Genomic DNA, 25,134 nt, shown 5'->3' on the forward strand with positions numbered 1-25,134 from the left:
CTCCCCGCTGAGTGTGAAATACCCGGTTCAGTCTCAACCCTGAGATCATGACCTGAGGCAAAACCAAGGTTTGGAAGGTCAACCAACTGAGCCACCTAGGTATCCCTCAAATTGTCAGATTTTATTTCGCATTTGTATTTTATTTGTATTTTTTCAAGATTTTGAGAGGGAGACAGCACAAGCAGGAGGGGCAGAGAGAGAAGCAGACTCCCCGCTGAGTGGGGAGCCTGATGTGGACTTGATCCCAGGACCCCAGCATCATGACCTGAGCCAAAGGCAGATGCTTAACCAACTGAGCCACCCAGGTGCTCCTTAATTTGTATTTATATGTAGCAAACATGCTCAGAGCATTTTGTCATGGAAAATAATTTGCTAATCCCAAAATAAACAATGCATAGCTAATATTCCTCTTAAGACATGTAGAGGTATTTTATAAAGTGTACCTTGTCACCAACCATTACCCCATAAATAAACTTTCTGCTCTCTGTGAGAAAGGGTGTGGCATCTGCTGTTTTGTAGGTTTAGTTTCATGGAACCATATTTTCCTTGTCTGGTTTTCCAATGAAATGTGTGTCTGTGTGGTTAAGACAAAGAGAAGGGCCCCTGGGCCATTGTGGTCAGAGGCTGGCCTCAGACTATCCCCAGCCTTCAAGACAAGCTCTTTATTACATTCTCTTCCAGAATTCCCAGACCTCATCACGAGACCCAGGGTGTGGCATCCCAAAGCCGACTCTGTTCTCCAAAAGAAAGTGACAGCTTCCTTGTATTATTTTGGGTACAGAAATGAGTTTTCACATGTTTGATGAAACAATTCAGGTGCTTAATACCATATTATTCTTACAGGTTGTTTAATTACTGGCTTCAGATACAAATTCTAGTAGAAAAAGAAGACAAACTGAGGGATGCCTGGCTGGCTCAGTCAGTAGAGCATGCAACTCCTGACCTCAGGGTCCTGAGTTCAAGCCCTAGGTTGGGTTTGGCGCGTACTTAAAAAAAAAAAAAAGGAATCAATAAAGAAGAAAAATTGAGACGAATTCTGAAGCACTCCTGAAACGATCGATCCTTGCTCCCTCCTGACATTTTCTTAACTGAACTTTTGCTTTAATATTTTCAACAGAAATGTTTTGCTAATGCGAGGGGGAGTGGCTTTGGCTTAGCGCCTTTGTTTTTTCCAGTTAGCCTTCCTCCTCATAAAGCATTGCATCCTGGTTCTTTGAAATCCCCATTGAATTTGGACAAATTACGTCTTGGCACTCAACCCATTTTCCTGGAACACAATGTGATGCTGACGACACAGCCCAGTCACTCCACTTGACAATAAATTTGCTTGTCTCATTTCACTTGAATATTCAGTGGTGAGTAAGAACAGAAGTGGAAAGCCTTACTTACTGCAGTTTATTATATGTTTCGTGCCCATGATAATTACTTTTATAATGCCATTCATGAATGCATTGATCAGATTAGGCTGAATCACCTGGCTGGCCAATAAGCATTGGAATGATTCTCCATGCATGACTTGGTTGCATTATTACAAAACGTGGCCGAGACCTGCCCAGCCATCGCGGCAGACGTTCATTTGTGATGCTGCCTTAAGGAGATGAAGAGATGAGAGCCAACTGTTCCAGCAGCTCAGCCTGTGCTGCTAACAGTTCAGAGGAGGAGCTGCCGGTGGGACTGGAGGCACATGGGAACCTCGAACTCGTTTTCACAGTGGTGTCCGCCGTGATGATGGGCCTGCTCATGTTCTCCCTGGGATGCTCTGTGGAGTTCCAGAAGCTCTGGGCACACATCAGGAGACCCTGGGGCATTGCTGTGGGACTCCTCTGCCAGTTTGGCCTCATGCCTCTCACAGCCTATCTTCTGGCCATCAGTTTCTCTCTGAAGCCCGTCCAAGCTATTGCCGTTCTCGTCATGGGGTGCTGCCCTGGGGGAACCATCTCTAACATTTTCACCTTCTGGGTCGAAGGAGATATGGATCTCAGGTAAGGTACACTAGAGAAGCCCAGAAGTCTCCCCCAATAGCCCTGACACCTTTGTGTTTAAATTCTGCTGATCTTTAGGTAGAGGTTCCAGTAGGTAGTGTTTTATGGAGTCCAGTCCTGGAAAAAAAGAAAGGACTTTCCTTTCTGAGCTTAAAATGTGCTGGGTTGTGATCATCCGCTGTGTTACTGGCAGCTGCTTCCCTGAGTAGTAGGGCTCGGTTCATGTGTAATAGTGGAGGCAGGTTTCCTCCTTCCCTGATGGCCCGTCCTAGGCATGAACTCATTCTCGCCCACACTGGCAGTGTTAACAGTCTTGCTTCCCAGTCTCCCAGGACATAGGCTGAGTATCCCAGAAAGCTCACGGTAGGGGTCTCTTTGGTGGTGGTGGGAGTGGTGGTGGCAGAACCAGAATGACACCCCTGTCGCTCTAGTCAGCAGGTGTTACCTTTACATCTATTTTATGAAGTATTTGGGGGCACTGGGTAAAGGAGCTTTTGGGGTATGTGATAGACATAGCCTGTTTTAAGTGCAGCTGGAGTTAGTTGAGTTGACCTGGGGAGCAACATAAAGACTTTTATGACCGAAAATGTTCTTCCTTGTTAGTTTGCAGACTAAACATTCATCATTAGCATCTCATTCTTTTGGGTTAAGGCAGGGACCTTACCCAGTTGTGTAAATAAATGCTCTCTGGGAGACACTAGTCTTTATTATTCATGTACACTTTAATGAGGAGGAATTAATCACATATCTTTGGGAGTACCTTTTTTGATACTGAAAAAAGGGCATTTGAAGAAGGAATAGAGGGAATGTTTGGGTGGCTCAGTCGGTCAAGCATCTGCAGCCTTCCACTCAGGTCATAATCCCAGGTCCTGGGATCAAGCCCCGAGTTGGGCTCCCTGCTCAGTGGAGAGAATACTTCTCCCTTTGCCTGCTGCTCCCCCCATTTGTGCTCTCTCTCTCTCTGACAAACAAATAACCCCCTCCCTTTTTTTTTAAAGAAAGAATAGAGAAGGCACAGTTGGGAAAATAAAAGCAAACAACAGTGGTCTTTCTAGATTCTTTGTTTACTTACAAACTATTTCACCTCCTACGCAAGGGGAGGATGAGTTATGAATGTAAATCTTTGCTCGATGTGTATGTCATGTAGTTGAGATTTATTACGCGCTGCATGGTGAATCCGAGATGCTGGTGGTGCTGGGAGTTGGCATCAGTGGAGCAGCTGCAGGTCTGGGCTTCCAGTTCCCTGCATGTGCTGAATGCTTAGCAGACAAACTGTTTCACCTGTGAATTTTACCACGTGGAAGAGTTAATTTTCATATGACAATGCTTTGAGTTACCCACTTACTGGGGGTTTGAAAAGAATTACCAATCCAAAAAAAAATACATTAACATGCACTGCTAATGCTGATTACATAAAGTTGATCATTAACATGAAAATTGGAAGAGGAAAAGTATTTTTTACGCAGTCTACATATCAGTGGTAAGTTGTGAGGCCTAAATATTCTTGGAAAGGAAAAGGACGTTGTACAAATTGAGTGAGTATGTTGTGAGGCATGAAGTAGGTGCTTTCTGTACTCTTTCTCTTCTTTCGTGGTTCTTATAATAACTTTGTAAGTGACCCTTTCTTATCCTGAGTTTTAACAGCTGAGAAAATTGGGACTCAGATTGGTTAAGGAGTTTGCCAAATGCTCCAGCCAAGTATGGAAGAAGGCAGATGGGAATTCACATCTGTTTCTCATCACCCTGCAATTTAGGCATTTTCTTCCATGCCATTTATTAACACAACTCAATCTTCTGTTCTGAGTAGGAGCATAAATCTTAAAGCAGTGTTCTCAAACACTTCTGCTCTGGGAAAGAGAACGTTTATTAACTTCATCTTTTATTAGTCGACATTGTAGTAAAAGTACCAGTGAATAGGAAGTCTATAAAAGATAAAGCTCATTTTACTTCCTTTTGCCAACTCTGTCCTTAATTAGCTTCATGTTAGTCAAATTATTTAACCTATAAACCTCATCTCCTCATTTGTAAAATGGGTTACAATTACCTATTCCCCACAAGACTGTATTTTAAGGAGGAAATATATATTCAGGGTGCCAGGCACATGGTAGATACGTAATAAATATTAACTACTTCTCCCCCTTTTTAGAAATTTTGATTGTGAATCTCACAAACAAAAAATAAGCAAAAAACAAAACAAAACCAAACCCTGTAAGAAATGAAATTTTAAAACAGTGACTAAACATTAGATTTTCAAAAGCTTATTGATACGAGTAACAAAAATCTTAATTCTCAGTGAAAATTGCAACTAGGAGAAAATTCAGTGCTCTTGATTGCGTGTCCAAGTTCATTACATTTCTTCCCACTTGATTACCAACAAAAATAACTTTCAAGACAAAAAAGAAAAAATTGGATAGTCCTTTGTAGCAATTCTGTTTTCATGCGAGATAAAATCCATAGGACTTTAGAAGAACATCTTTGTTTCACAAAAGAGGAAATTGAGGTCTAGCTTTGTGCAGATTGCCCAAACATACGTGCCTTAATTCTGTACTTCATTCAGTCTACCTGTAGTTCTCCTGGTGTTCACCCCAAGCAGGGAGTTTCAGAATCAACATGTATAAACCAGTTTCTGCATTTTACGTGTGAGACGGTAACACCCTTGCTGTCCCAGTCACCTGGGCTCATCACCTAAGCCTTCCCCTGTGGCTCCTTTCATTCTTCAGCTCATTCCCTCAATCCGATGTCTAGACCTGTGGCCCATCCTCTCGCTTGTCACTCACAGCCAGTGCTTCCTCCTCCTCTCCACTGCCAGTTCTTTAGGGCAGGCCCTCCTAATTCCTTTCCTGGCCAATTGCAGCATCTTCACAGTCTTCTCACCATCTTGGGTATCTCCACCGTGGTTTTAGAGTATGTGGATGAAGCAGTTCTGGGGTGAGAATGTCTATATTTAAATCCTGACTTGGTAACTCTTTCCTATAACTGGAAATCATAACACTTCCCTATGGTATTGTAAACAGAAATGGACATGTTATGCATATAAAGGCTTCTCAACACCTAGAGACCTGGGTAGACATTAAGCCAGGTCTAACCTACTTCTCCGGGTTTATTTCCCAATAAGCACAAACTAGTCTGTAGTGAAAATGGACTACTCATTGTTCTCTGAACATATCCCACACTTTCCCAACTTCCATTCCCTCAGCCTAGAATGCCTATTTGGTCCCTTCTAGTCATAATATTATTCTTCGTTATAATTGTTCTGGAAAGCAACAGGCTGGTGTATATATATGAAGAGCCTAAAAAATTACCCTTTTCCTGGACTGAGCTCAGCTCATCTTGACTAGGTTCTTTTACATGTGTGGGGACTGGATAAATGTAGATTGGTCTTGGATAGTCTCATCTGGGACTACTGGATTCTCTTCCAGAAGGTCTCTCATTCTCCAGCAGGCTAGCCTAGACCTGATTATATGACAGAAGCAGGTTCTGAAAAAGAGGAAGCATACAAGGTCTCTTGATATCTGGGCTGGAAACCAGTTCATTATCATTTCTACCACATCCCATTGGCCAGTGCATTTTGCAAGACCAGCCCAGATTCAAGGAATGGAGAAGTAGTTTCTGCTTCTTGATGGGTGAGCTGCAAGGTCAAATTGCAGAGGGCATGGCTAAGAACAGGGTGAAGAATTGGGGACCTTTTTTTTTTTTTTTTTAAAGATTTTATTTATTCACTTGACACACAGAGAGATCACAAGTAGGCAGAGAGGCAGGCAGAGACAGAGAGGAGGAAGCAGGATCCCCACTCAGCAGAGATCCTGATGCAGGGCTTGATCCCAGGACCTCAGGACCATGACCCGAGCCAAAGACAGAGGCTTTAAACCACTGAGCCAGCCAGGTGCCCCAATTGGGGATCTTTTTACAATCTACTGTACTAAAGATGGACAGAATTCTTGCCTTTGAGGGTAGGACGTGAAAACTTGGATTTGGCATTATACTGTAATGGTTAGGTGCACCCTGGGGCCAGCAAGCAGAGCTGTCACTAACTGGGTCATCTTGGCAGATTATATAAATTCTTTATGCTTCAGGGGCGCCTGGGTGGCAGTTGGTTTAAGTGTCCAACTTGAATTCAGGTCATCATCTCAGGGTTGTAAGAACTAGCCCCGCCTTGGGCTCCGCGTCCTGTGTGGAGCCTGCTTAAGATTCTCTGTCTCCCTCCGCTTCCCCTCCTCACTTGTGTGCTCTCTCTCTTTCTCTAAAATTAAAAAAAAAAATTTTTTTATGCTTCAGTTTCCTCACTTTTAAAATAGGGGGAAGCATAACCTGCCTCATGGGTTGTACTGAGGGTTGAATGAATATACATGAAGTGCTTAGAATCTGAGCCGGCACGAAATGCTATGCGTTTTTGTATGGGGCCGGCAAAAGAGCACTGTGTCAGGGTCTGTGTTTTCGTCTCTGCTCAAGAAGCTGTGTGACTTTGAATAATTGCTTCTCTGGACCTCAATTTCCTCTTTCGTAGAATCAATGCATTAGACTCTCTGAGGTCCTTTTAAAATGTACAGAACATAAAATCGACCATTTTAATCATTTTCAAGGGTACAGTTCAGTGGCATTAGTGCACTGCCATTGCTGTGGGTCAGCAGCGGCCGTGTCTCCATAGTTCTTATCTTCTCAGACTGAAGCTCTGTACGCCTTACAGGACAAGCCCCTTCCCCTTCAGACCCTGTCAACCACGATCTCCCTTCTGTCTCTTTGAATTGGACTAAATGTCTCATCTAAGTGAAATCGTACAATATCTGTCCTTTTCTATCTGACTTATTTCACTTAACATAATGTCTCCAGCCTGCATCCATGTTGTATCATGTGTCGGAATATCCTTCTTTTTTTTTTTTTTTTTTAATAAAGATCTTATTTATTTATTTGGCAGACAGAGATCACAAGTAGGCAGAGAGAGAGGAGGAAGCAGGCTCCCTGCTGAGCAGAGAGCCCGATGTGGGGCTCGATCCCAGGACCCTGGGATCATGACCTGAGCTGAAGGCAGAGGCTTTAACCCACTGAGCCACCCAGACGCCCCAAGAATATCCTTCCTTTTTAAGGCTGTATATTGTGTGTATACATACGCATGTGCAGATCACCAGATCCATTCAGTTGTCCATGGACACTGCATCGTTTCCAGCATTTGGCTTTGTGAATAATGCTGCTGTGAACCTGAGTGTGCATATTTGTTGGAATCTTTGCTTTCAATTCTTTTGGGTATAAAGCGCAGTGGATCTGAGGCCTTTTAAAGTTTTAAGTATTTTGGACAATGGGAAAAGAAAAGCAGTTTGTAAAGTCTGTGTTCCTCGCCCCCCACCCCAGTTTTCAATCTTCTTTCTGAAACTATTTGACAGAGATGCCTGCCCTCTCTGTTCCCATAGCACCAAATATGTACTACTACTACTTCTTTTTTTTTTTAAGATTTTATTTATTTATTTGACAGAGAGAGACAGCAAGAGAGGGAACACAAGCAGAGGGGAGTGGGAGAGGGAGAAGCAGGCTCCCCGTTGAGCAGGGAGCCCCACTTGGGGCTCGATCCCAGGACCCCAGATGCTCAATGACTGAGCCACCGAGGCCCCCCCCCCCCAAATATGTACTGCTTGTTATCTGTAGGAGGGCATGGCACGCCCTGAGTAATTCCTCTGCCTGCCCCATGACTTCTGCAGTCTCCTCGAGGGCTGGCTCACCTCTGCATGCTCAGTGCCAGCCCAGTGGTGGGAAGGGCTCCACAAATGCCAAGTGAACAACTGAAGGGAACTTTCTGATTGCCTGTGTGTGATATAGAAACCCCTCTGGAAATGCAGTCTGTTTACTGGTGTGACTCAGGACCATTCCCACTGTCTTTAGTTCGACAACTTTTGATATTCGAGGTCCATTCTTCCCCAAGGATGTAGTTGTGTCCTGGAGCCTGAGGGGTTCAGTGGCCAGTTTTGGTTTTTGACCTTTAAAGTAGCTCTTAGTCCTTCAGCAGACACCTGAAAAATAGAACTTTGGATTCTTCAGGTCAGGCTGACATGGTCTGGTAGGGAACTGAAGACCATCTTAGGAGACAGAACTTCGGGGCGGGAACTTCAGAACGGCTCAGTTGGTTAAATATCTGCCTTTGGCTCAGGTCATGATCTCAGGGTCTTGGGATGGAGTCCTGCATCGGTCTCCTTGCTCAGCAGGGAGTCTACTTCTCCCTCAGCCTCTGCCTCTGCTCCTCCCTGCTGTGCTCTCTCTTTCCCTCTCAAGTAAATAAATAAAATCTTAAAAAAAAAAAAAAAAAGAGAGAGAACTTTGATTGAATCCATGTGACTCCGTGCAACTTTTTCTAAGTCTCTGTACCTTCATTTCCTTGCCTATGCAATGGAAATAATGCCTACACATATGGTGGGGTGCCTGGAAGGTACTGTTAGTTTAGCATCTGACTCTTGGTTTCGGCTCAGGTCATGATCTCAGGGTCCTGAGATTGAGCCCTACGTCGGGCCCCTAGCTCAGCCCAGAGTTGGCTTAAGACTGTCTCTCCCTCTCCCCACCTCTACCTCTACCCCTCTGCACTCCTAAAATAAATAAATAAATCTTAAAAATACCTATCCTATGGTTACTGTATAGATAAAAAGGGAACATATACCTAAAAGCATGAGGTATAATACTTAGCAGGTGGTGCTCAACAAATGCTAGTTACTGTTATGGAGAGGCAGCAGACAGGAGTAACGTTTAGCTTGGGGGATAGAAAACCTGGCCTTGAACTCTTTTCTAAGTCCAAGTTGGTTGACCTGAGATGATAGCCTACTGCATGTCCATTTGCCTAGCCACATGGTTTTTAATTTTTTTCCAGTGGAGAAGGAAGTGTGTACTTTCATAGTTTTGAATGTTAGAATTCCTAATTTTATTAGTTTGAAACAAAAACAACCTTTACATAATTTAAATCCAATTGCAAAATGGTATACTTATAGACACTGTGTTTTCATATACTGCATATATATGTCATTTCCTTGTTTTAATGGAGGGGCAGGATTTACCTGTTTGTCCAGACTTGCTGAAGCTGTCTCATTCTCTGTAATAGTTTGGGGAGGGTGATACCATTCTTCTCAGCACAAGTGGAATCTTGTTATACCTAAGTCAGCTTTTGCCAACAGTTTCCTAAATGTGAACAGCCAAGAGACCCAGTTAGCCACATCCTCCATTTACGCTACATTGGGATTTCATGGCAGTAAAAGGAAAGGTGTGACTTCCACTGTACTCACACACGTTCGCTGTGTGCTTTTACAGCTTTGTGAGTATTTCTTTCTTTTTTTTTTTTTTAAGATTTTATTTATTCATTTGAGAGAGGGACAGAGAGACAGAGAGCACACAAGCAGGGGAAGGGGCTGAGGGAGAGGCAGAAGCAGACTCCCTGCTGAGCAGGGAGACCAACATGTGGCTCAATCCCAGGACCTGAGATCATGACCTGAGCCCAAGGTGGACGCTTAACTGACTGAGCCATCCACGTGCCCCATTTTTAAAAAAGATTTTATTTACTCATTTGAGGGAGAGAGAAAAAACTTCATGGGTATTTCTAACAGTTGGCAGAGCACCATCTATCAAGCACCATGGGCTTGAACATTTGTGTAAAGGACAGAAGCAGAAACCGACGTAATCAGGGATAAAGAATCAGTCTGATAGAAATCTCACATTTCCTTCCCACAGTTATGAATCTTGCCTCTCTGCTGTTTGTGCCAAAGCAATTCAGTGGGAATGTGCTATGCAACTTCTCCAAAAGTTCAAGATTAAAGCGATGTAATGTGGAATTTCTTTCAGGACTTAGTAGTATCAAGAGCCAAGGAATGTGGCATTATCATAGGCTAAGAATTTGGAAGAGCTTCCCTTATACCCTCTTCGTGGATAGAGTTTGGAGAGTTGTGGCAAACTGCTTTTCTTCCTTTCTCTGTTCTCTAGGTAGGAAGAAGTCTGCTCCAAGTAATCTTTCTTAATAGGATAAAATAATTTTAAACTTCATATAGAACAAAAATATATGCAAAAATTGCTAAGAAAAGTTTGAAAAGAAAAATTTAAGTGGATGGGCACCTGGGTGGCTCAGTGGATTAAAGCCTTTGCCTTCGGCTCAGGTCATGGACCCAGGGTCCTGGGATTGAGCCCCTCGTTGGGCTGTCTGCTTGGCGGGGAGCCTGCTTCTCCCTCTCTCTCTGCCTGCCTCTCTGCCTACTTGTGATCTCTGTCTGTCAAATAAATAAATAAAATCTTAAAAAAAAATTTAAGTGGAAGTATTTTCTCTAGTATATGTGAAAACACATTATGAAAACAATGTGATTAGGAGTCTGGTATTTGAAAAAGATACATTGAATACTTTTGGACATTTAACATAAAAGGAGGTTGGCGCTTCAATTTACTGAAAATTACTTATTTAAAGAATAGTATTGACATATTTGCCCCTCAATATAGAAGACATAGATTAGCCTCAGACCTTCCACCATATAAAATATAAATGTTAAATGAGCTAAAAATATAAATATATCAACCTATAAAAAAGTAAGAAGTGGGGACAATATTTGAATACCCTTAGGTATTCAAGAAAATCTCAGAAGCCATTAAAAAAATGTATAGAGGGCATCTGGGTGTCTCAGTCTTTAAGTGTCTGCCTTTGGCTCAGGTCATGATCCTAGGGCCCTGGGATAGAGCCCTGCATCAGGAAGCCTGCTTCTCCCTCTCCCACTCCCCCTGCTTGTGTTCCCTCTCTCGCTGTTTCGCTCTCTGTCAAATAAATACAATCTTTTAAAAAAATGGACAGGGGCGCCTGGGTGGCTCAGTGGATTAAGCCGCTGCCTTCGGCTCAGGTCATGATCTCAAGGTTCTGGGATCGAGTCCCACGTCAGGCTCTCTGCTCAGCGGGGAGCCTGCTTCCTCCTCTCTCTCTCTCTCTGCCTGCCTCTCTGCCTACTTGTGATCTCTCTGTCAAATAAATAAATAAAATCTTAAAAAAAAAAAAAAGAATGTTTAAAAAAATAAATTAAAAAAATGGACAGATATGAGTATCTCAGTGTATTGCCATGAGTGTTGTCAAAAATATACAATAAGTTTGCAGAAGCTATTTGTATTGTACACGATGATACATACTCTAATTTTAAAAGAGCTCCTACAAGTAGAGAAGAAAAAGTCAGACAAAGCTGTTTACAGAGGACATCCAAGAGGTTAGTAAGTATGAAAGAAAGCACAAGCTCCTAGAGGGTCAGATATATAATAAAATAACAGGTGTATTTTTCTGTTTTTTTTTTTTTTAAGATTTTATTTATTTATTCGAGGGAGAGAATGAGAGAGAGAAAGCATGAGAGGGGGGAGGGTCAGAGGGAGAAGCAGACTCCCCACTGAGCAGGGAGCCAGATGCAGGACTGGATCCTGAAACTCCAGGATCATGAACTGAGCCAAAGGCAGTCACTTAACCAACTGAACCACCCAGGCGCCTTAACAGGTGTATTTTTCAATGTTCTCATGAGAATTAAAAGGGATTGATTGTATCCAGTACTGGGCAAGATTGTGAAAGTAACAGTCTTTTTGGAAAATAATATGGTGGTATCTATTGAAATAAAAAACAGACCTTTGACATAGCAATTCTGTTTTGAGGAATCTATTCTACAGAAATAAAAGAATTATTTCAAGTGAAATTCATATAAGAATGTTTATCATAACTTTGTTTATAGTGGAAAAGCACTCAAAGCAATTTATTCATCACTGATGAAGTGACTGAAGACATGGTATATTTAGATTACGGTGTACTCTGCATTCTTTAAGTGAAAGAATTTAAGCTACGTGTATTGCCCCGAAGGGCTATCTATGATTGAGGGGAGGAAAAAAGCAACCAAGCCGCAGAGTAAGGTGTACTGTGTGATTGCTTTAAAAAGAAAAAAACAAAGCTAAAAAGAAAGAAGAAAGAAAACGCCTCTATTCATTGAACAAGCAACTATAAAATAGGAGTGTGTAAAAGAAAAACAAAAAACTAAAAAAGAAAATAGAAGGACTGATTAAAAGAAATAAGAGAAGGGAAATATACAATCACTTGTGAATTACCTAGGTCTGGGTTTCTTTTTTTTTTAATTAAAAAAATTTTTAAAGATTTTATTTATTTGAGAGACACAGAGAGAAAGGATGAGTGTGGGGGGGAGGTGAGAGGCAGAGGGAGAGGGGAAACGCAGTCTCCTTGCTGAGTAGGCAGCCCCAGAGGGGGCTCAATCCAGGACCTGAGATCATGACCTGAGCCGAAGGCAGACACTTAACTGACTAAGCCACCCAGGTGCCCCCTAAGTCTGGAGTTCTGAAAAGGGCACCAATCAGCTAAATATTTGCTCCTTAAAATGTTATTTACATTTTGAAAAAGCTTGATTTTAGTTATTTAGTAGAAAATCTCTCTTTTTCTGGATTACTACTGAGATGTTTGCCACTGCAATTCAGTGTAAAGGGATCATTTCACCAAGATTTTCAAGGTTCATTTTCAGATACGTGACATAGGAGGAAGGCAGAGAGAGCACCAATGTACTGACACATTGGTTCATTCTTTGATTCCTACATTTATTCAGTAATTATTTAAAGAGCTCCTCCAATGTGCCATAGCACGAGGCTGCCAGATTCAAAGCCAATAAGGTCCTTGTCCTCAAGCAACTCACAGTTAGCCAGTCTGCCACACATGGATAGGTAACAAGCACTGGTGTAGGGTACGGTATATGAGGTAAGGCCAATCAAAATGTCTAGAGGGCAATGCCAGCTGTTCCTCCAGGATGAACATTCTTAGTGCAGAGAGCTTCAGCCCTGAGGAAAGGATAAGCCCAGGGCCAGCCAGGTTTGGGCGGAAAATGCTTTTGATATCCTCAAGCCATGTATGCATCATACTATATTTACAGCAAAGCCCCTCAATGTAGAATCTGATAGAAAAATTCCTGAATCTTCAGACTGGGAGCCGTGCTAATCAGTTTCCCATAAAGGTGGGCTCCCGAGGTGGGCTGGGAAGTGGTGTGCCTCTCAGTCTCTTGGCCATTTGTGTCCGGGACGCAGAGTGGGCGTGTACTTTGCGCAAGGCAGTCCACGGTGAGCCCTCAAACATGACTCTTCAAAGGTTTCCAGACTCCTGGATCCGGAGTTGAGGTGGACAGACTCTAGCTCTACCCCCCGGGGTTGTGTTATGTGATGCTCTATTTGCCTCACCTCATCAAACAGAGCAGCATTAACTGTCTAGAGACAGTTTGTACGTGCTTAGACAGGTTGTGTAATTTTGCCGTGCAATTAAAAAATATTGGCCTGAAGGACATCTGATTTCTATTTACCTAGTTCCCCTAATTTTGCTGACTCTTTCACTGGTTCCGTCACCCAGAGGGGGACAAAGGACAGCCCACGCTTGGGAGTTGGGAGCAGGGGTGAAGGAGGAAAGGATGGTTCTGAGGTGGAGGCACAAAAAACTGGGGAAAGGTTGGATGGTCCCAACTCCACTTCTTGGGCTCTCATCCTTTTTGATCTTCTGCTGGCATTTAGCTTTCATTCAACAGCTCTTTTTCTCAGCTTTCAAGAAGCATGTTCTCCTAGCTCTCCGTCCACTCCTCTGCCCTTTCTCTACATGCACCGTGGCTCCCCTCCCTCACCCGTCCAGAGTAGGGGGTCTGCTCCCCGAGCCCCTGGTCTCTCATTATGCATGCTTTCCTCCTTGTACGAAGCTGTGCATTTTACTGTGTGACTAATTCCTGTTCTCCAGTTAAGAAATGTAAAGACTTAGAGAAATAAGGCTTTATATATTTGGAAAAAATAAAAACAACATATTATAAATTTATGAAGCAATAGCATTCCGTATGATGCAATAAAACTGTGGTAGTTAAGAGTTTTTATGGATCATGATCCCAGGGTCGTGAGATCGAGCCCCACATGCGCTCAACACTGGGCATGGAGCCTGCTTATTCTCTCCCTCCCACTCACTCTGTCCCTCCCTGTCTTCTTAAAAAAGAAAAAGAAAAAAAAGGAAAAAGGGTCTTTAAAGGTTCTAAACTAAAGGATTTTCACTCCTATATATTAATGTACTTGCAAATCCTCAAGACTCACAGTACTAAATTTGTTATCCTTTTCACTTGGAGACAATCTCATCACAGCAAAGAGAAATGAATTGTCTATCAGAAATTATTCCAGTTTCAGGGCGGCTGGGTGGCTCAGTCATTAAGCGTCTGCCTTTGGCTCAGGTCCTGATCCCAGGGTCCTGGGATGGAGCCCCACATCGGGCTCCCAGCTTGGTGGGAAGCCTGCTTCTCCCTCTGCCTGTGTTCCCTCTCTGACTGTATCTCTCTCTGTCAAATACATAAATAAAATCTTAAAAAAGAAAAGAAAAGAAAAGAAAAGACATCATTCCAGCATTGTTTAACAAAGACCAAAACTCCGTTCTGATTATTGTCGTTTGTTTTCCCGGTAAAGCTGTGTGGCGTGGCTGTGGTCCGGCTGTTTGGGTTTGGTTCATTCAGCTCCTGCACCTACATTTCACTTCCCAAGATGGCCAGATTCCCAAGTCTAGTACTGGCAGCAGCTGTGGTCCTGAGTTTTCCTTTGCTCACCCAGGATATTTCTGATGCATGTCCTGTTGTCATACCTAACTTAATGTGTACCGCCCCCACCCCCGGCCAGGTTGATGCTAAGTGACCCGTTCTTTTGTCAACTACAGCACCATTTTGGAGTCCAGAAATCATACTTTCGATTGCAACTCACCACTCCAATTCCTGTTTCTAATCATGGGATTATACAACATTAGAATTCAAAGCAGACTTCTAATTGAGTCTAGCATCCCACATCAATTCTTTCTTGCTATGGTTCTGCAAATTCTCTGGCTCTGTCCAGCTTGTTCTGTCTGAGAATCTGTGCTGTCCCTTGGAATCTTGGTGCATGCGGTGTTTGGGTAACTTCTTCTGACAGATATTTATAACACTTCACGCTGGGCAAATGCTTAGCCTTGTGGCAGGCTTGCCCTATTTCCATTTCGTGTTAGCAAAATTAGACAAAGAAATTATGCAAGCACAAAGCTACAGACCAGTATTTCTTATGAATATGCAAACTTCTAAAAATACAAACATTTAAAAAAAAGATTTACTTATTTGAGAGAAAGAGAACAGGGAAAGCAGGAGAGGGAGAGAATATCCAAGCAGACAGCTGCTGAATGTGGAGCTCTGCACGGGGCTTGTTCCCAGGTCCCATGAGATCGTGACCTGAGCCGAAGCCAAGAGTCAGACGCTCAACCGACTGAGCTACCAGGTGTTCCTAAGGCAAACATTTTTAACAGGGCACCTCCATGGATGGATGGCAGGTGTGAAAAACTGTGCAGCTGCTTTGGAAATAGCATTTCCTGAGCAAGTTCAGCTGTGATCCAGCAGTTCCACTCCTGGTATCCACCTGAGAGAACTGAATTCATGTCTGCACAAAAAATTGTGCACATATATTCATAGCTGCATTGTTCATAATAACCCAAAATTGGAAACTCCTCAAATGTCTCTCAGTTAATGGAAGGGCAGCAATAATGTGGTCTACCCACGCAGTAGACTGTTACTCTAACATGAAAAGGAATGGCGTGCTGATACATGCCAAAATGTGGCTGAGGGGCGCCCGGATGGCTCAGTGGGTTAAAGCCTCTGCCTTCGGCTCCGGTCATGATTTCAGGGTCCTGGGTTCGAGCCCCGCATTGAGCTCTCTTCTCGGCGGAGAGCCTGCTTCCTCCTCTCTCTCTTCCTGCCTCTCTGCCTACTTGTGATCTCTCTCAAATAAATAAAATTTAAAAAAAGAAAAAAAATGTGTCTGAAGCTCAAAAACATTATGCTAAGTGAAAGAGGCCAGACACACACAAAAGGCCATATATTGTAATGACAGTATTCATATGAAAGGTCCAGAATGGGAAATCCGATAAAGACAGAAAGCGGATTACTGGTTGCCGGGACTAGGAAAAGCAGAGCATGAGGAGCAGCAGCTGAGGGGGTTTCTCTTTGGGTTGGTAAAAAAATTATGGAAATAGAGAATGTTGCACATCTTGTGAATATATTAAAACACTTAAAACAATGAATTTTATGCTTTATGAATTATAGCTCAATAGAAAAAAAAAACTGTATAAAGCAAAAACAACAACAACAAAAACCCTTATGGTACCTACCAGAACACTGAGGACAAGTAGGTTCTCAAATAAATATGGGTTGATGGAGGAGCATCAAATACTGCTGGAAATCTCTTTCTAGACCACAAATACAGCTGTCATTTGTTGAATCACAAGACAGGAGTGAGCTTCAAGTAACTTGCCCCACGTAATCTCAAAGGCCCTGGGTGTTGCTTTTGGTTAGGACTTAAATCCATTGTTTCACACTCTTCCTTTTTTTTTTTTTTTTTAAAGTAGGCTCCATGCCCGGTGTGGGGCTTGAACCCATGACCCTGAGATCAAGAGTCACACGCTCCACTGACTGAGCAAGCCAGGCAACCCTCAAACTTCTTCTCTTAAGCATCATTTTAATTTCACTTTCAGCATCACCATGACAACCTGTTCCACAGTGGCCGCTCTGGGAATGATGCCGCTCTGCCTGTATGTCTACACCTTGTCCTGGAATCTTGAGCAAAATCTTACCATCCCGTATCAGAACATAGGTCTGTATGGGGCTGATGGAACGGAATAGTAATAGTAATGGTGATGGGAATGATAAGAGCTGGTGTTTGTTATGCGTGTCCTCTCTGTGGGTTTCTAAATGAACACGTTCTCCAGCACTTCTATATAGATTCTATGACTGGTTCCACTTCCTAGGTTTTTAGGATCGTAGAATCTGTTAAGGAGTCTTACCAAGTTTGTGCTGCTGAGGAGTGAAGAATTGAATTCTGACTCAGGGATCTGATGGCAAAATCCAAGCTTTTAACCTTACAAGAGTTCCCATCTGAAAATAAAGAAAGAGAAGTTACTTACTAAAAACACACTTATATAGTGCACTGCAAAGCCATTGGTCTTGTTAAGATCCAAAGGTTAACTGGATCACAGTGGGTCTAATGAGACCTTACTTCCCAAAACTCCACTTTTCACATGGCCTGTGAGCCTTGACATTTTTACTGATCCAACATGGATGATTCCTTTCTATTATTAGAGCATATTCTCATGCTACAACCATGCCCATATTTCTCCCATAGCTGCTTTCAAGACCGTCATTTCTCATTAAACTCTGTCCCCTATTTTAAAAAGATTTTAGGGGCATCTGGGTGGCTCAGTGGGTTAAAGCCTCTGCCTTGGTTGGGCTCAGGTCATGATCCCAGGATCCTGGGATCAAGCCCCACATCAGGCTCTCTGCTCAACAGGGAGCCTGATCCCCCATTTTCTCTCTGCCTGCCTCTCTGCCTACTTGTGATCTCTCTCTCTCTCTGTCCAAAAAAAAAAAAAAAAAAAAGACTTTACATATTTATTTGACAGAGAGTGAGAGGGAACACAAGCAGGGGGAGTGGGAGAGGGAGAAGCAGGCTTCCAGCAGAGTGGGACACCAGACACCGGCCTCGATCCCAGGACCCTGGGATCATGATCTGAGCCAAAAACAGATGCTTAAAGACTGAGCCACCCCGGTGCCCCAAACTCTTAACTTTTTCTAGAGATCTCAGTCGACTTACTAGGCTGGGAAGAAAACCTTGGTGAAATAATCTGGTTATTCTCCTTTGCTCAGAGTCTTTGGAGAACTGGCTGAAACTGTGATTCTTAAAACTGTCTTGTCTGGAGTCTCAAGTAATCACTTGGAGAGCTTTACAGCCCAGGGCCCACAATTCAAAATAGAGCCATGTTCCCCTAACCACTGGAGCCCACTGAATTTGTAAAATTTGAGTGAAATATTGGAAATCATAATGTTATGCACAACTTTTTCTAATTAGTAAGTTGTTTACATATTCCGTTTAGATAATATATTCGAAAAGGCACTTGTGAACAAAACCCAACATATTAGGAGCAACTCATAAATAACTTTGCAGCCAGTTTTGCAGGCATTTGGCCAGATTTGGAAGCAAGTGGATCTCTGTTCTGTGGAGCCTGCCTTCAATGCTTTTATTCACGTGCGCTAATTAGAAGGCATTTTTTCCCCGCCCACCTTTGGGTTACTTGGCTACACTTGCAGAATATGAGAAATTGTTTTGGTATGTGCAACAGATGCTGTTTTTATATCTGCAATAGGTATTCTTTACTTTGTGAAACAGATGATCTGTTGGCTTTAAATGGGGAAATAGGAGCTGTGGTCATAGAGGGGTGACCCCCTGCGTAGCAATCAAAGAAGTTTGCCGACTCCTCCTGTTTTCTAACTTTTACATTTCTGGTTGTCTCTAAAATTCCACATTGTCATCAGAGGGATTTTGAGAGGGAAATGACGGGACATGAACAGTGGCATTCAGTCATAATGTATACCCTTCAAACATGGTCTTCCAGGGGTTTTTTCCCCTTTCTTTACATATGGAGGCAGATCCAGAAATAAAATGCAGCCTTAATTAAAGCCTTTATCTAATAGAAATAGACATGGTTGAGGACTGGGCACTCCAGGGGAGGGGGATACTGTTTGATGGATTTTTCTTCTCCCCAGGAATCACCCTTGTGTGCCTGACCATCCCTGTGGCCTTCGGAATCTATGTGAATTACAGGTGGCCTAAGCAATCCAAAATCATTCTCAAGGTAAGCAGCTCCCGATAGTGATAAATGCATCCTAACATGCAGAGACCGGAAAGACGGATGGAGACAGGGACTGGAACAGACGGGCCAGTCGGATACAGCCCCACCCCCAGCAATTTTCCTTACCTGTCCTGTGTTTTTGGATCTAGCCTCTCTATTTCTTCCGCTCTTGTCAGCCATGCTCTGTCATTTCCTTCGGCCCACACACTGAGGCTTAGGACACACTGGCGAGTGTGGGACTCCTGCTTTAGTGACTATAAAGCTACGGCGTGTGTGTGGCCAGAGAGAACCCAGAGCCCATGTCTTAACCAGGCTCCACACGAGTGCTGTTGAGGTCAATGCTGGTCAGGTGTGCAGGGGTGGAGGCCCAGGGTGAAGAGTAGGGGTGTTTCCATGAAAAAGTGAGGGGGAAGGTTTCAGAAGCATTTCCGAAGAAGCTTCCGAGGTTGTAGTTTGTGCACACAAACAAGGGCTGCTGACCACGTGAACCACTGTCAAAGTGAAATTATGCAGAATGCACTGAGGAGTCTGGCCATGGAGTGATAGCAGCTAGAACCTCCTACCTCTTCTGGACTTCCCAGCATGGTCCTCTGTCTGCTGGAGGAATAGGCCCATGTCCATGTGTGAAAAAGATCTCCAAAATAACTTTTGAAAATACCTAAAAATGACTTTTAAAAATAAAAGAATAGCTTTAAAAAATGTTGAGGCATTCTCAACAAACGTGTCAACAACCTAGGATGTTTTTGATTTTTCCAAGTATGAATCATTTTGGAAGATGTAAGATTGCATTGTGCACTGCTTTATGAAGATTTTTACGGTGCCCTACTTACATTTTACATTTCCAGAGAAACAGACATTTGGGGCTAATTGGAGGTTCAGCGAATACATCTCAGTTCATTTGAGTTCAGGATTTATGATTTATGATTTGGTTTTTGCTGTGTAGCCCCACATGCCTCTCCACGTATATGCACCAGCGGCCGCTGCTTTCTCCTTTTGGCACAAGATGGAACAACTCCCACGATTCTTCCATTGAGACGAAGTGGGGAAGAGGCTTGACGGGCAGACAGAGAGCTGGAGGAAGGCTTCAGTGTTGCACATTTGGACTGCATTTGAGTGGGAGACGGTTATTTCAGTGGGAGAGAATGGCCAGGGCGGTTGTGTATGCTGTAATTTTGTTTGCAAAACAAGAGGACCGAGTGTGAGCGTGGGAGCCTCTTACTTTTCAAATACTCTATTTCTGATAAAGTACTATCACGTACTCTGTTTTGTTGATTTTGGTGTTTCCAGATCCTCCGTTAGTCCCTTAGAGTCAATGGAGAAATCACGTAAATTTTCTGGAGGTGACATTTATTGTATGTAAAGAGCAGATTTAAAACCCCTTTCTTTTGCCTATTTCATAGGCTGCGTGGCAAAAAATATTTAATAATATGCAAAAATATTCTGGAGCATCTTAGTAGAAAACTAGGATAAGTTAATCCTTATTTTTTTTTTTTTAAAAGATTTTATTTATTTATTTGACAGACAGAGAACACAAGTAGACAGAGGCAGTCAGATAGAGAGGAAGGGAAGCAGGCCCCCTGCTGAGCAGAGAGCCCGATGCGGGACTCGATCCCAGGAACCTGAGATCATGACCTGAGCCGAAGGCAGCGGCTTAACCCACTGAGCCACCCAGGCGCCCAGTTAATCCTTATTTTGATACAGTTTCATTTTCTGCTCTTGGTCCTTTGTTAATTTTAGATATGACATATTTTCTGAACAAATTGCTCTTGGTAAATTTTTAAACTTTGAAATGCTTTTATGATGGAAAGACAAAGAGGGATTCTGACAATCAGAGGACTTCTTTGTGTGTTCTAGCATCTTCTCATTAAGCAGCGGCCCAGTCTGTCTTTGTGTTGAGCAGTAAAAATAATCTTGGAGCAGGTCTACGATGCATTGGTTTGTTTTGGCTTTGTTCTGCTCCCCGTGACCACCTTCTTCCACTCCTCAAAACATTTCAAATCCCAGTTGACGCAGTACAAGGTTGTCTACATACTTTGTTGTCTACATGGTATGAATGGGAGCTTGTCAAAGTCCTAATTTCCTCCAAATATTCTGGGTCTGGCTTTCTTTCTCTCTGATCTAAAACTCAAACTGTTGGAAATTCCTTTTTGTTGGTTTCTTGTTTTTGCTGAGCAACACAAGGAAGGACAGTATTCATTTGGGAGAGGAAAGAGGCTTTTCTTAGTTTTTATGTTACATTGATGTCAGCCCAGATTGTCTAGTAAAGAATGGGTGCATTTCACTTGGAGGAGAGAAGGGCAGGGATCAGGTAAGGAGCCACTGGCAGTCAAGGGGGTGGTGGGAAGAGAGTGGCAGATGGCGGGGCAGGGCAGACCTCAGACAAGAGGTTACCAGTGAAGGATCTGAGAAGTGCCTGCAGTGGGGTATTGGAGACTTACTGCCAGATTTCACTTGTCTCATGAGTTTGTCCTATCCATGAAAATCTTCACTACCCATTCCTTCTGGCAAAATCCTCTACTTCAAGGCAAACAAAACATAAAATAAGGCTTAGATTGTGTCAAACCTCACCAGTTTCCAGCTTAGCCAAGTCAGTTGACCAGTTTGGAGCTTTAGTTTCTTTTCCGTAAAATGAGATTGGATTTGGTGGTAAGTCCCCTCTTTGTTCCAAAACACCTAGGTTCCTGGCTTCTTAGAACAGTGATGGACTTTTCAAAATAGAACTAAAAGACCATAATGTTTACATGTATTTTATTGGTTTGCTTTAGATTGGGGCCATTGTTGGTGGGGTCCTCCTTTTGGTGGTCGCAGTTGCTGGTGTGGTGTTGGCAAAAGGATCTTGGAATTCAGACATCACTCTTCTGACCATCAGTTTCATCTTTCCTTTGATTGGCCATGTCACGGGCTTTCTGCTGGCACTTCTTACCCACCAGTCTTGGCAGAGGTACAGTTCAATGATCCCTACCCTTTTTTGGAGGAGGATAAAGTAAACAGTCAGCCACTGGCAGGCTTTGCTGCCTGGCTGTGTCAGGAGTTCTGACTTACAAGGTGGATGGAACAGGATAGCTCAACGCAGAGAGGGTGAAAAGATCATGGTAGTTCTTACGTAAATGAGAGTAAAGGCCAGATTGATGGGAAGTTGTAATCTGTGACATTAGGATTGGGGTGTTAACACCATGTGTTGGAATCTGGATACATTTCTCCTCTTACTCTAGTAATCAGATAGGGGTGAGATGGTCTCATTAAATATAGAGATCATTCTAGAGTATGAGCAAAATTCAAGAGATGAAACATTTATCCACAACTTATGCCAAATTCTATAAAAGTGCTAGTTCTAAGGGACAAGGGGAGAAAGGACAAACTGGAGACATGAGAAAGGAATTTATCTGACATATTAGCACTACAAGTTGGGGCATAAAATTTATAAATTTGTGAAATATTAAAAATGGCAATACTCCATGTTGTTATATCTATAGATGAGTATTAACATACAATGTTGGAGGGAACATAAATTGTCAGAAACTCACCAGAAGGCAATTTAGTCATATCAATAGCCTTATACATGTTTATAGCTGTTCACTCAGTGATTTTACTTCTAGAAATCCGTCCTGAAGCTAAGACTCTCAGATAAGCACACAAATATTGATGTGCAAGGATGTTAATTGCAGTGTTATTTATAAATCTAAAAATAGAAACAATTAAATACCTAACAATAGGGAGATACTTAATTCATGGTGTGTCTATGTGATGGAATATGATGCATCAATTTTAATGCTTTTGGAAAATACTTAAAAGATAAATTTAAAAGAGAATAGAAAATGGGATACATTTTGATTCCCATTTTGTGGAAGAAAGCAAAAGAATTTTATGCATGGAGAAATACTGGAAGAAATACACCATATGCTAATACTGTTTAATTTTGAGTAGTAGGATTAAGAGTCATTTTATTTTTTTATTTTATTTATTTTTTATTTTTTATTTTAAAGATTTTATTTATTTATTTGACAGAGAGAGATCACAAGTAGGCAGAGAAGCAGGCAGAGAGAGAGGAGGAAGCAGGCTCCCTGCTGAGCAGAGAGCCCGATGCGGGACTCGATCCCAGGACCCTGAGATCATGACCTGAGCCGAAGGCAGCGGCTTAACCCACTGAGCCACCCAGGCGCCCAAGAGTCATTTTAGTTTATTAATTTTGGGGGTATATTTCCCGAGGTTCCCAATAAGTATGTACCACCTCTGAAGTCAAAAAAGAATAACTGAAGAAAAGTGAACTAGGTGGTTGAACTTCAGAGGTGGAGTTTGGGAGATGAAAAAGCTTCAAAGATAGAATTAAGTGAAAGAGAACAGAAAGTGGTATGCATTTTGATTTTTATTTTGTAGTAGAAATCTCTTTGTAGTCTACTTGGGGAACATATAAGATTATCCCAGGTACAAGGTAAGACTCTGTCTGTGGTATCTCATTTACTTTTTACTACAAGCCTGAGAAGTAGTTATTATTAGTACTCTCATTCTACAGATGAGCGAATCCTTTAAGACATTAAGTAACATGACCAAGTTCATAGAGCCAGAATGTGGTGGAGTTAGGAATTGAACTGGGTTTTTTTACAAAGCCAGTAATCAGGAACACAGACCGCTGAGTGGTTGAAATATAACTGAATCTGGGGAGGAAGTATTCCTATGGCCAAATGTAGTTAACAATCTTGTTTTTTTCATACGTGATGGCTAGAGAAGGATCAGATTGATATACTGCATTTGCCTTGTGAATGGTCCAGGTTTGAGGTCCAGCTGTGCAGCTTAATCATCTCAAGTAATTGGTAGGGTCTGAAAGGAGAGTGGTCTGCAGAAAGCAAAGCAAAGCAAGCCAGAGAGTAAGCACAAATAAAAAAAGAGCTGCAGAACTTGCCCTGTACCAGTATTTTCATGCCCACATTATACCTCCTCTGGTTACCTCCATATTCCAAACCAGCTTGTAGAGAGATGCTGGTTTATATTCTGAAACACCTCTTTCCTCTCTTCCCTTCCATCTATAGAAGCCCAAAGACCCCCTTTATAAACTGAAGACAGATGAAACTGCTTAACCCAACCCATGATGTCCTGCTAATGTCTTCCTTTTACTCCCTCCTGATTTTTCTTTTTCAAGTGAGGCTTCTCTCTCTCTCTCTCTCTCTTTTTGCAATTAGAAAACTACAGGAAAGTAGAAAGAAGGAAAATTGTGTTCCTAAACTCTTTCACCAAAGAATTTTAGACAGGTGGTCTTAGACATTGGCTTTCATTTATGGTTTTTATGGTTTTTTTTTTTTTAGGGTTTTTATGTTTACCCTCAAATTTTATTTCATTCCTACTGTTTCATATCTCTAATTCACCTTTCCATTCCAATCCTCACTCCACGCAGACTGGCTTACGGCACGTGTACTGCCTCCTAGTAGGCACAGCTCATACCTGTCCCTAGAACGTTAATTGTAGCCACCGTCCTACGTTCAATGGCTCTCCCACCATCACCGTTTCATCTGCCTTTGCCTTTTTAAAGGCTTCTATAACCATTTATGCCACTTTTCTGAATTTTTATAGCATCTCCCTGACCCACGATCATATTTTTTCTTGCGTTGTTACTGGACCTTTCCTGTGTGTCGATCGTATCTTTTCACTCAGATTCCTCAGGCAGGTTCCTAGGGTCCTGTTCCGAAGTGCCTCTCAAGGAAGGCCACCTGCGGAGCAGACACACTCAGCAAATAATTATTAAATGGGTAAACATTTTTAGTGGCCTAACCTCATAGCTTACATTTACTGCTATATAGAAGAGAAAAATTTAAGAAGACTCCTTATTGCTAGTAACTTTTGAAAAATGCTTTCCTTGGTAGGTGCAGGACGATTTCCTTAGAAACTGGAGCTCAGAATATTCAGATGTGCGTCACCATGCTCCAGCTGTCTTTCACCACCAAGCAGTTGGTCCAGATGCTTAGTTTCCCGTTGGCCTATGGACTCTTCCAGCTATTGGACGGATTTCTCATTGTTGCAGGTGAGGAGAGCCCCCATTAGGTAGATTTGGTTGAAAATTGTCAGTCCAGGGCGCCTGGGTGGCTCAGTGGGTTAAGCCGCTGCCTTCGGCTCAGGTCATGATCTCGGGGTCCTGGGATCGAGTCCCGCATCGGGCTCTCTGCTCAGCGGGGAGCCTGCTTCCTCCTCTCTCTCTGCCTGCCTCTCTGCCTACTTGTGATCTCTCTCTGTCAAATAAATAAATAAAATCTAAAAAAAAAAAAAAAAAAAAAAAAAAAAAAAAAAAAAAAAGAAAATTGTCAGTCCAGTTTACTAACTTCTTTTTCAGTCTGAACATGCATGTGCTACCCTCATGGTACATTGTTAGCCTGCCATTTTTTTTGGGAAAACGAAGTGCACAAACACATTCCTTTGCTTTCATAGCAAAAATATTAAAATATGTGAAAGTAAACTTATAAACAAACATGCTTCACAAAAAACAGTGTACTGTTAGAACTT

The 25,134-nt window shown here is 42.5% G+C and overlaps 1 protein-coding gene across 1 annotated transcript in view; it reads left to right on the forward strand.

Annotated features, from left to right (window-relative positions):
• Positions 1-1,598: 1,598 nt before the first annotated feature.
• SLC10A6 (solute carrier family 10 member 6) overlaps positions 1,599-25,134 on the forward strand; it is a 29,376-nt gene continuing 5,840 nt past the window's right edge. The window contains exons 1-5 of the mRNA XM_059173339.1: positions 1,599-1,982; positions 16,498-16,616; positions 18,563-18,651; positions 21,414-21,589; positions 24,501-24,658. Coding sequence (XP_059029322.1) covers positions 1,606-1,982; positions 16,498-16,616; positions 18,563-18,651; positions 21,414-21,589; positions 24,501-24,658 — 919 coding nt within the window. The 5' untranslated portion in view covers positions 1,599-1,605. The remainder of the gene's footprint in view (positions 1,983-16,497; positions 16,617-18,562; positions 18,652-21,413; positions 21,590-24,500; positions 24,659-25,134) is intronic.

Source organism: Mustela lutreola, chromosome 1, assembly GCF_030435805.1.
Source record: "Mustela lutreola isolate mMusLut2 chromosome 1, mMusLut2.pri, whole genome shotgun sequence".
Classification (NCBI taxonomy): domain Eukaryota; kingdom Metazoa; phylum Chordata; class Mammalia; order Carnivora; family Mustelidae; genus Mustela; species Mustela lutreola.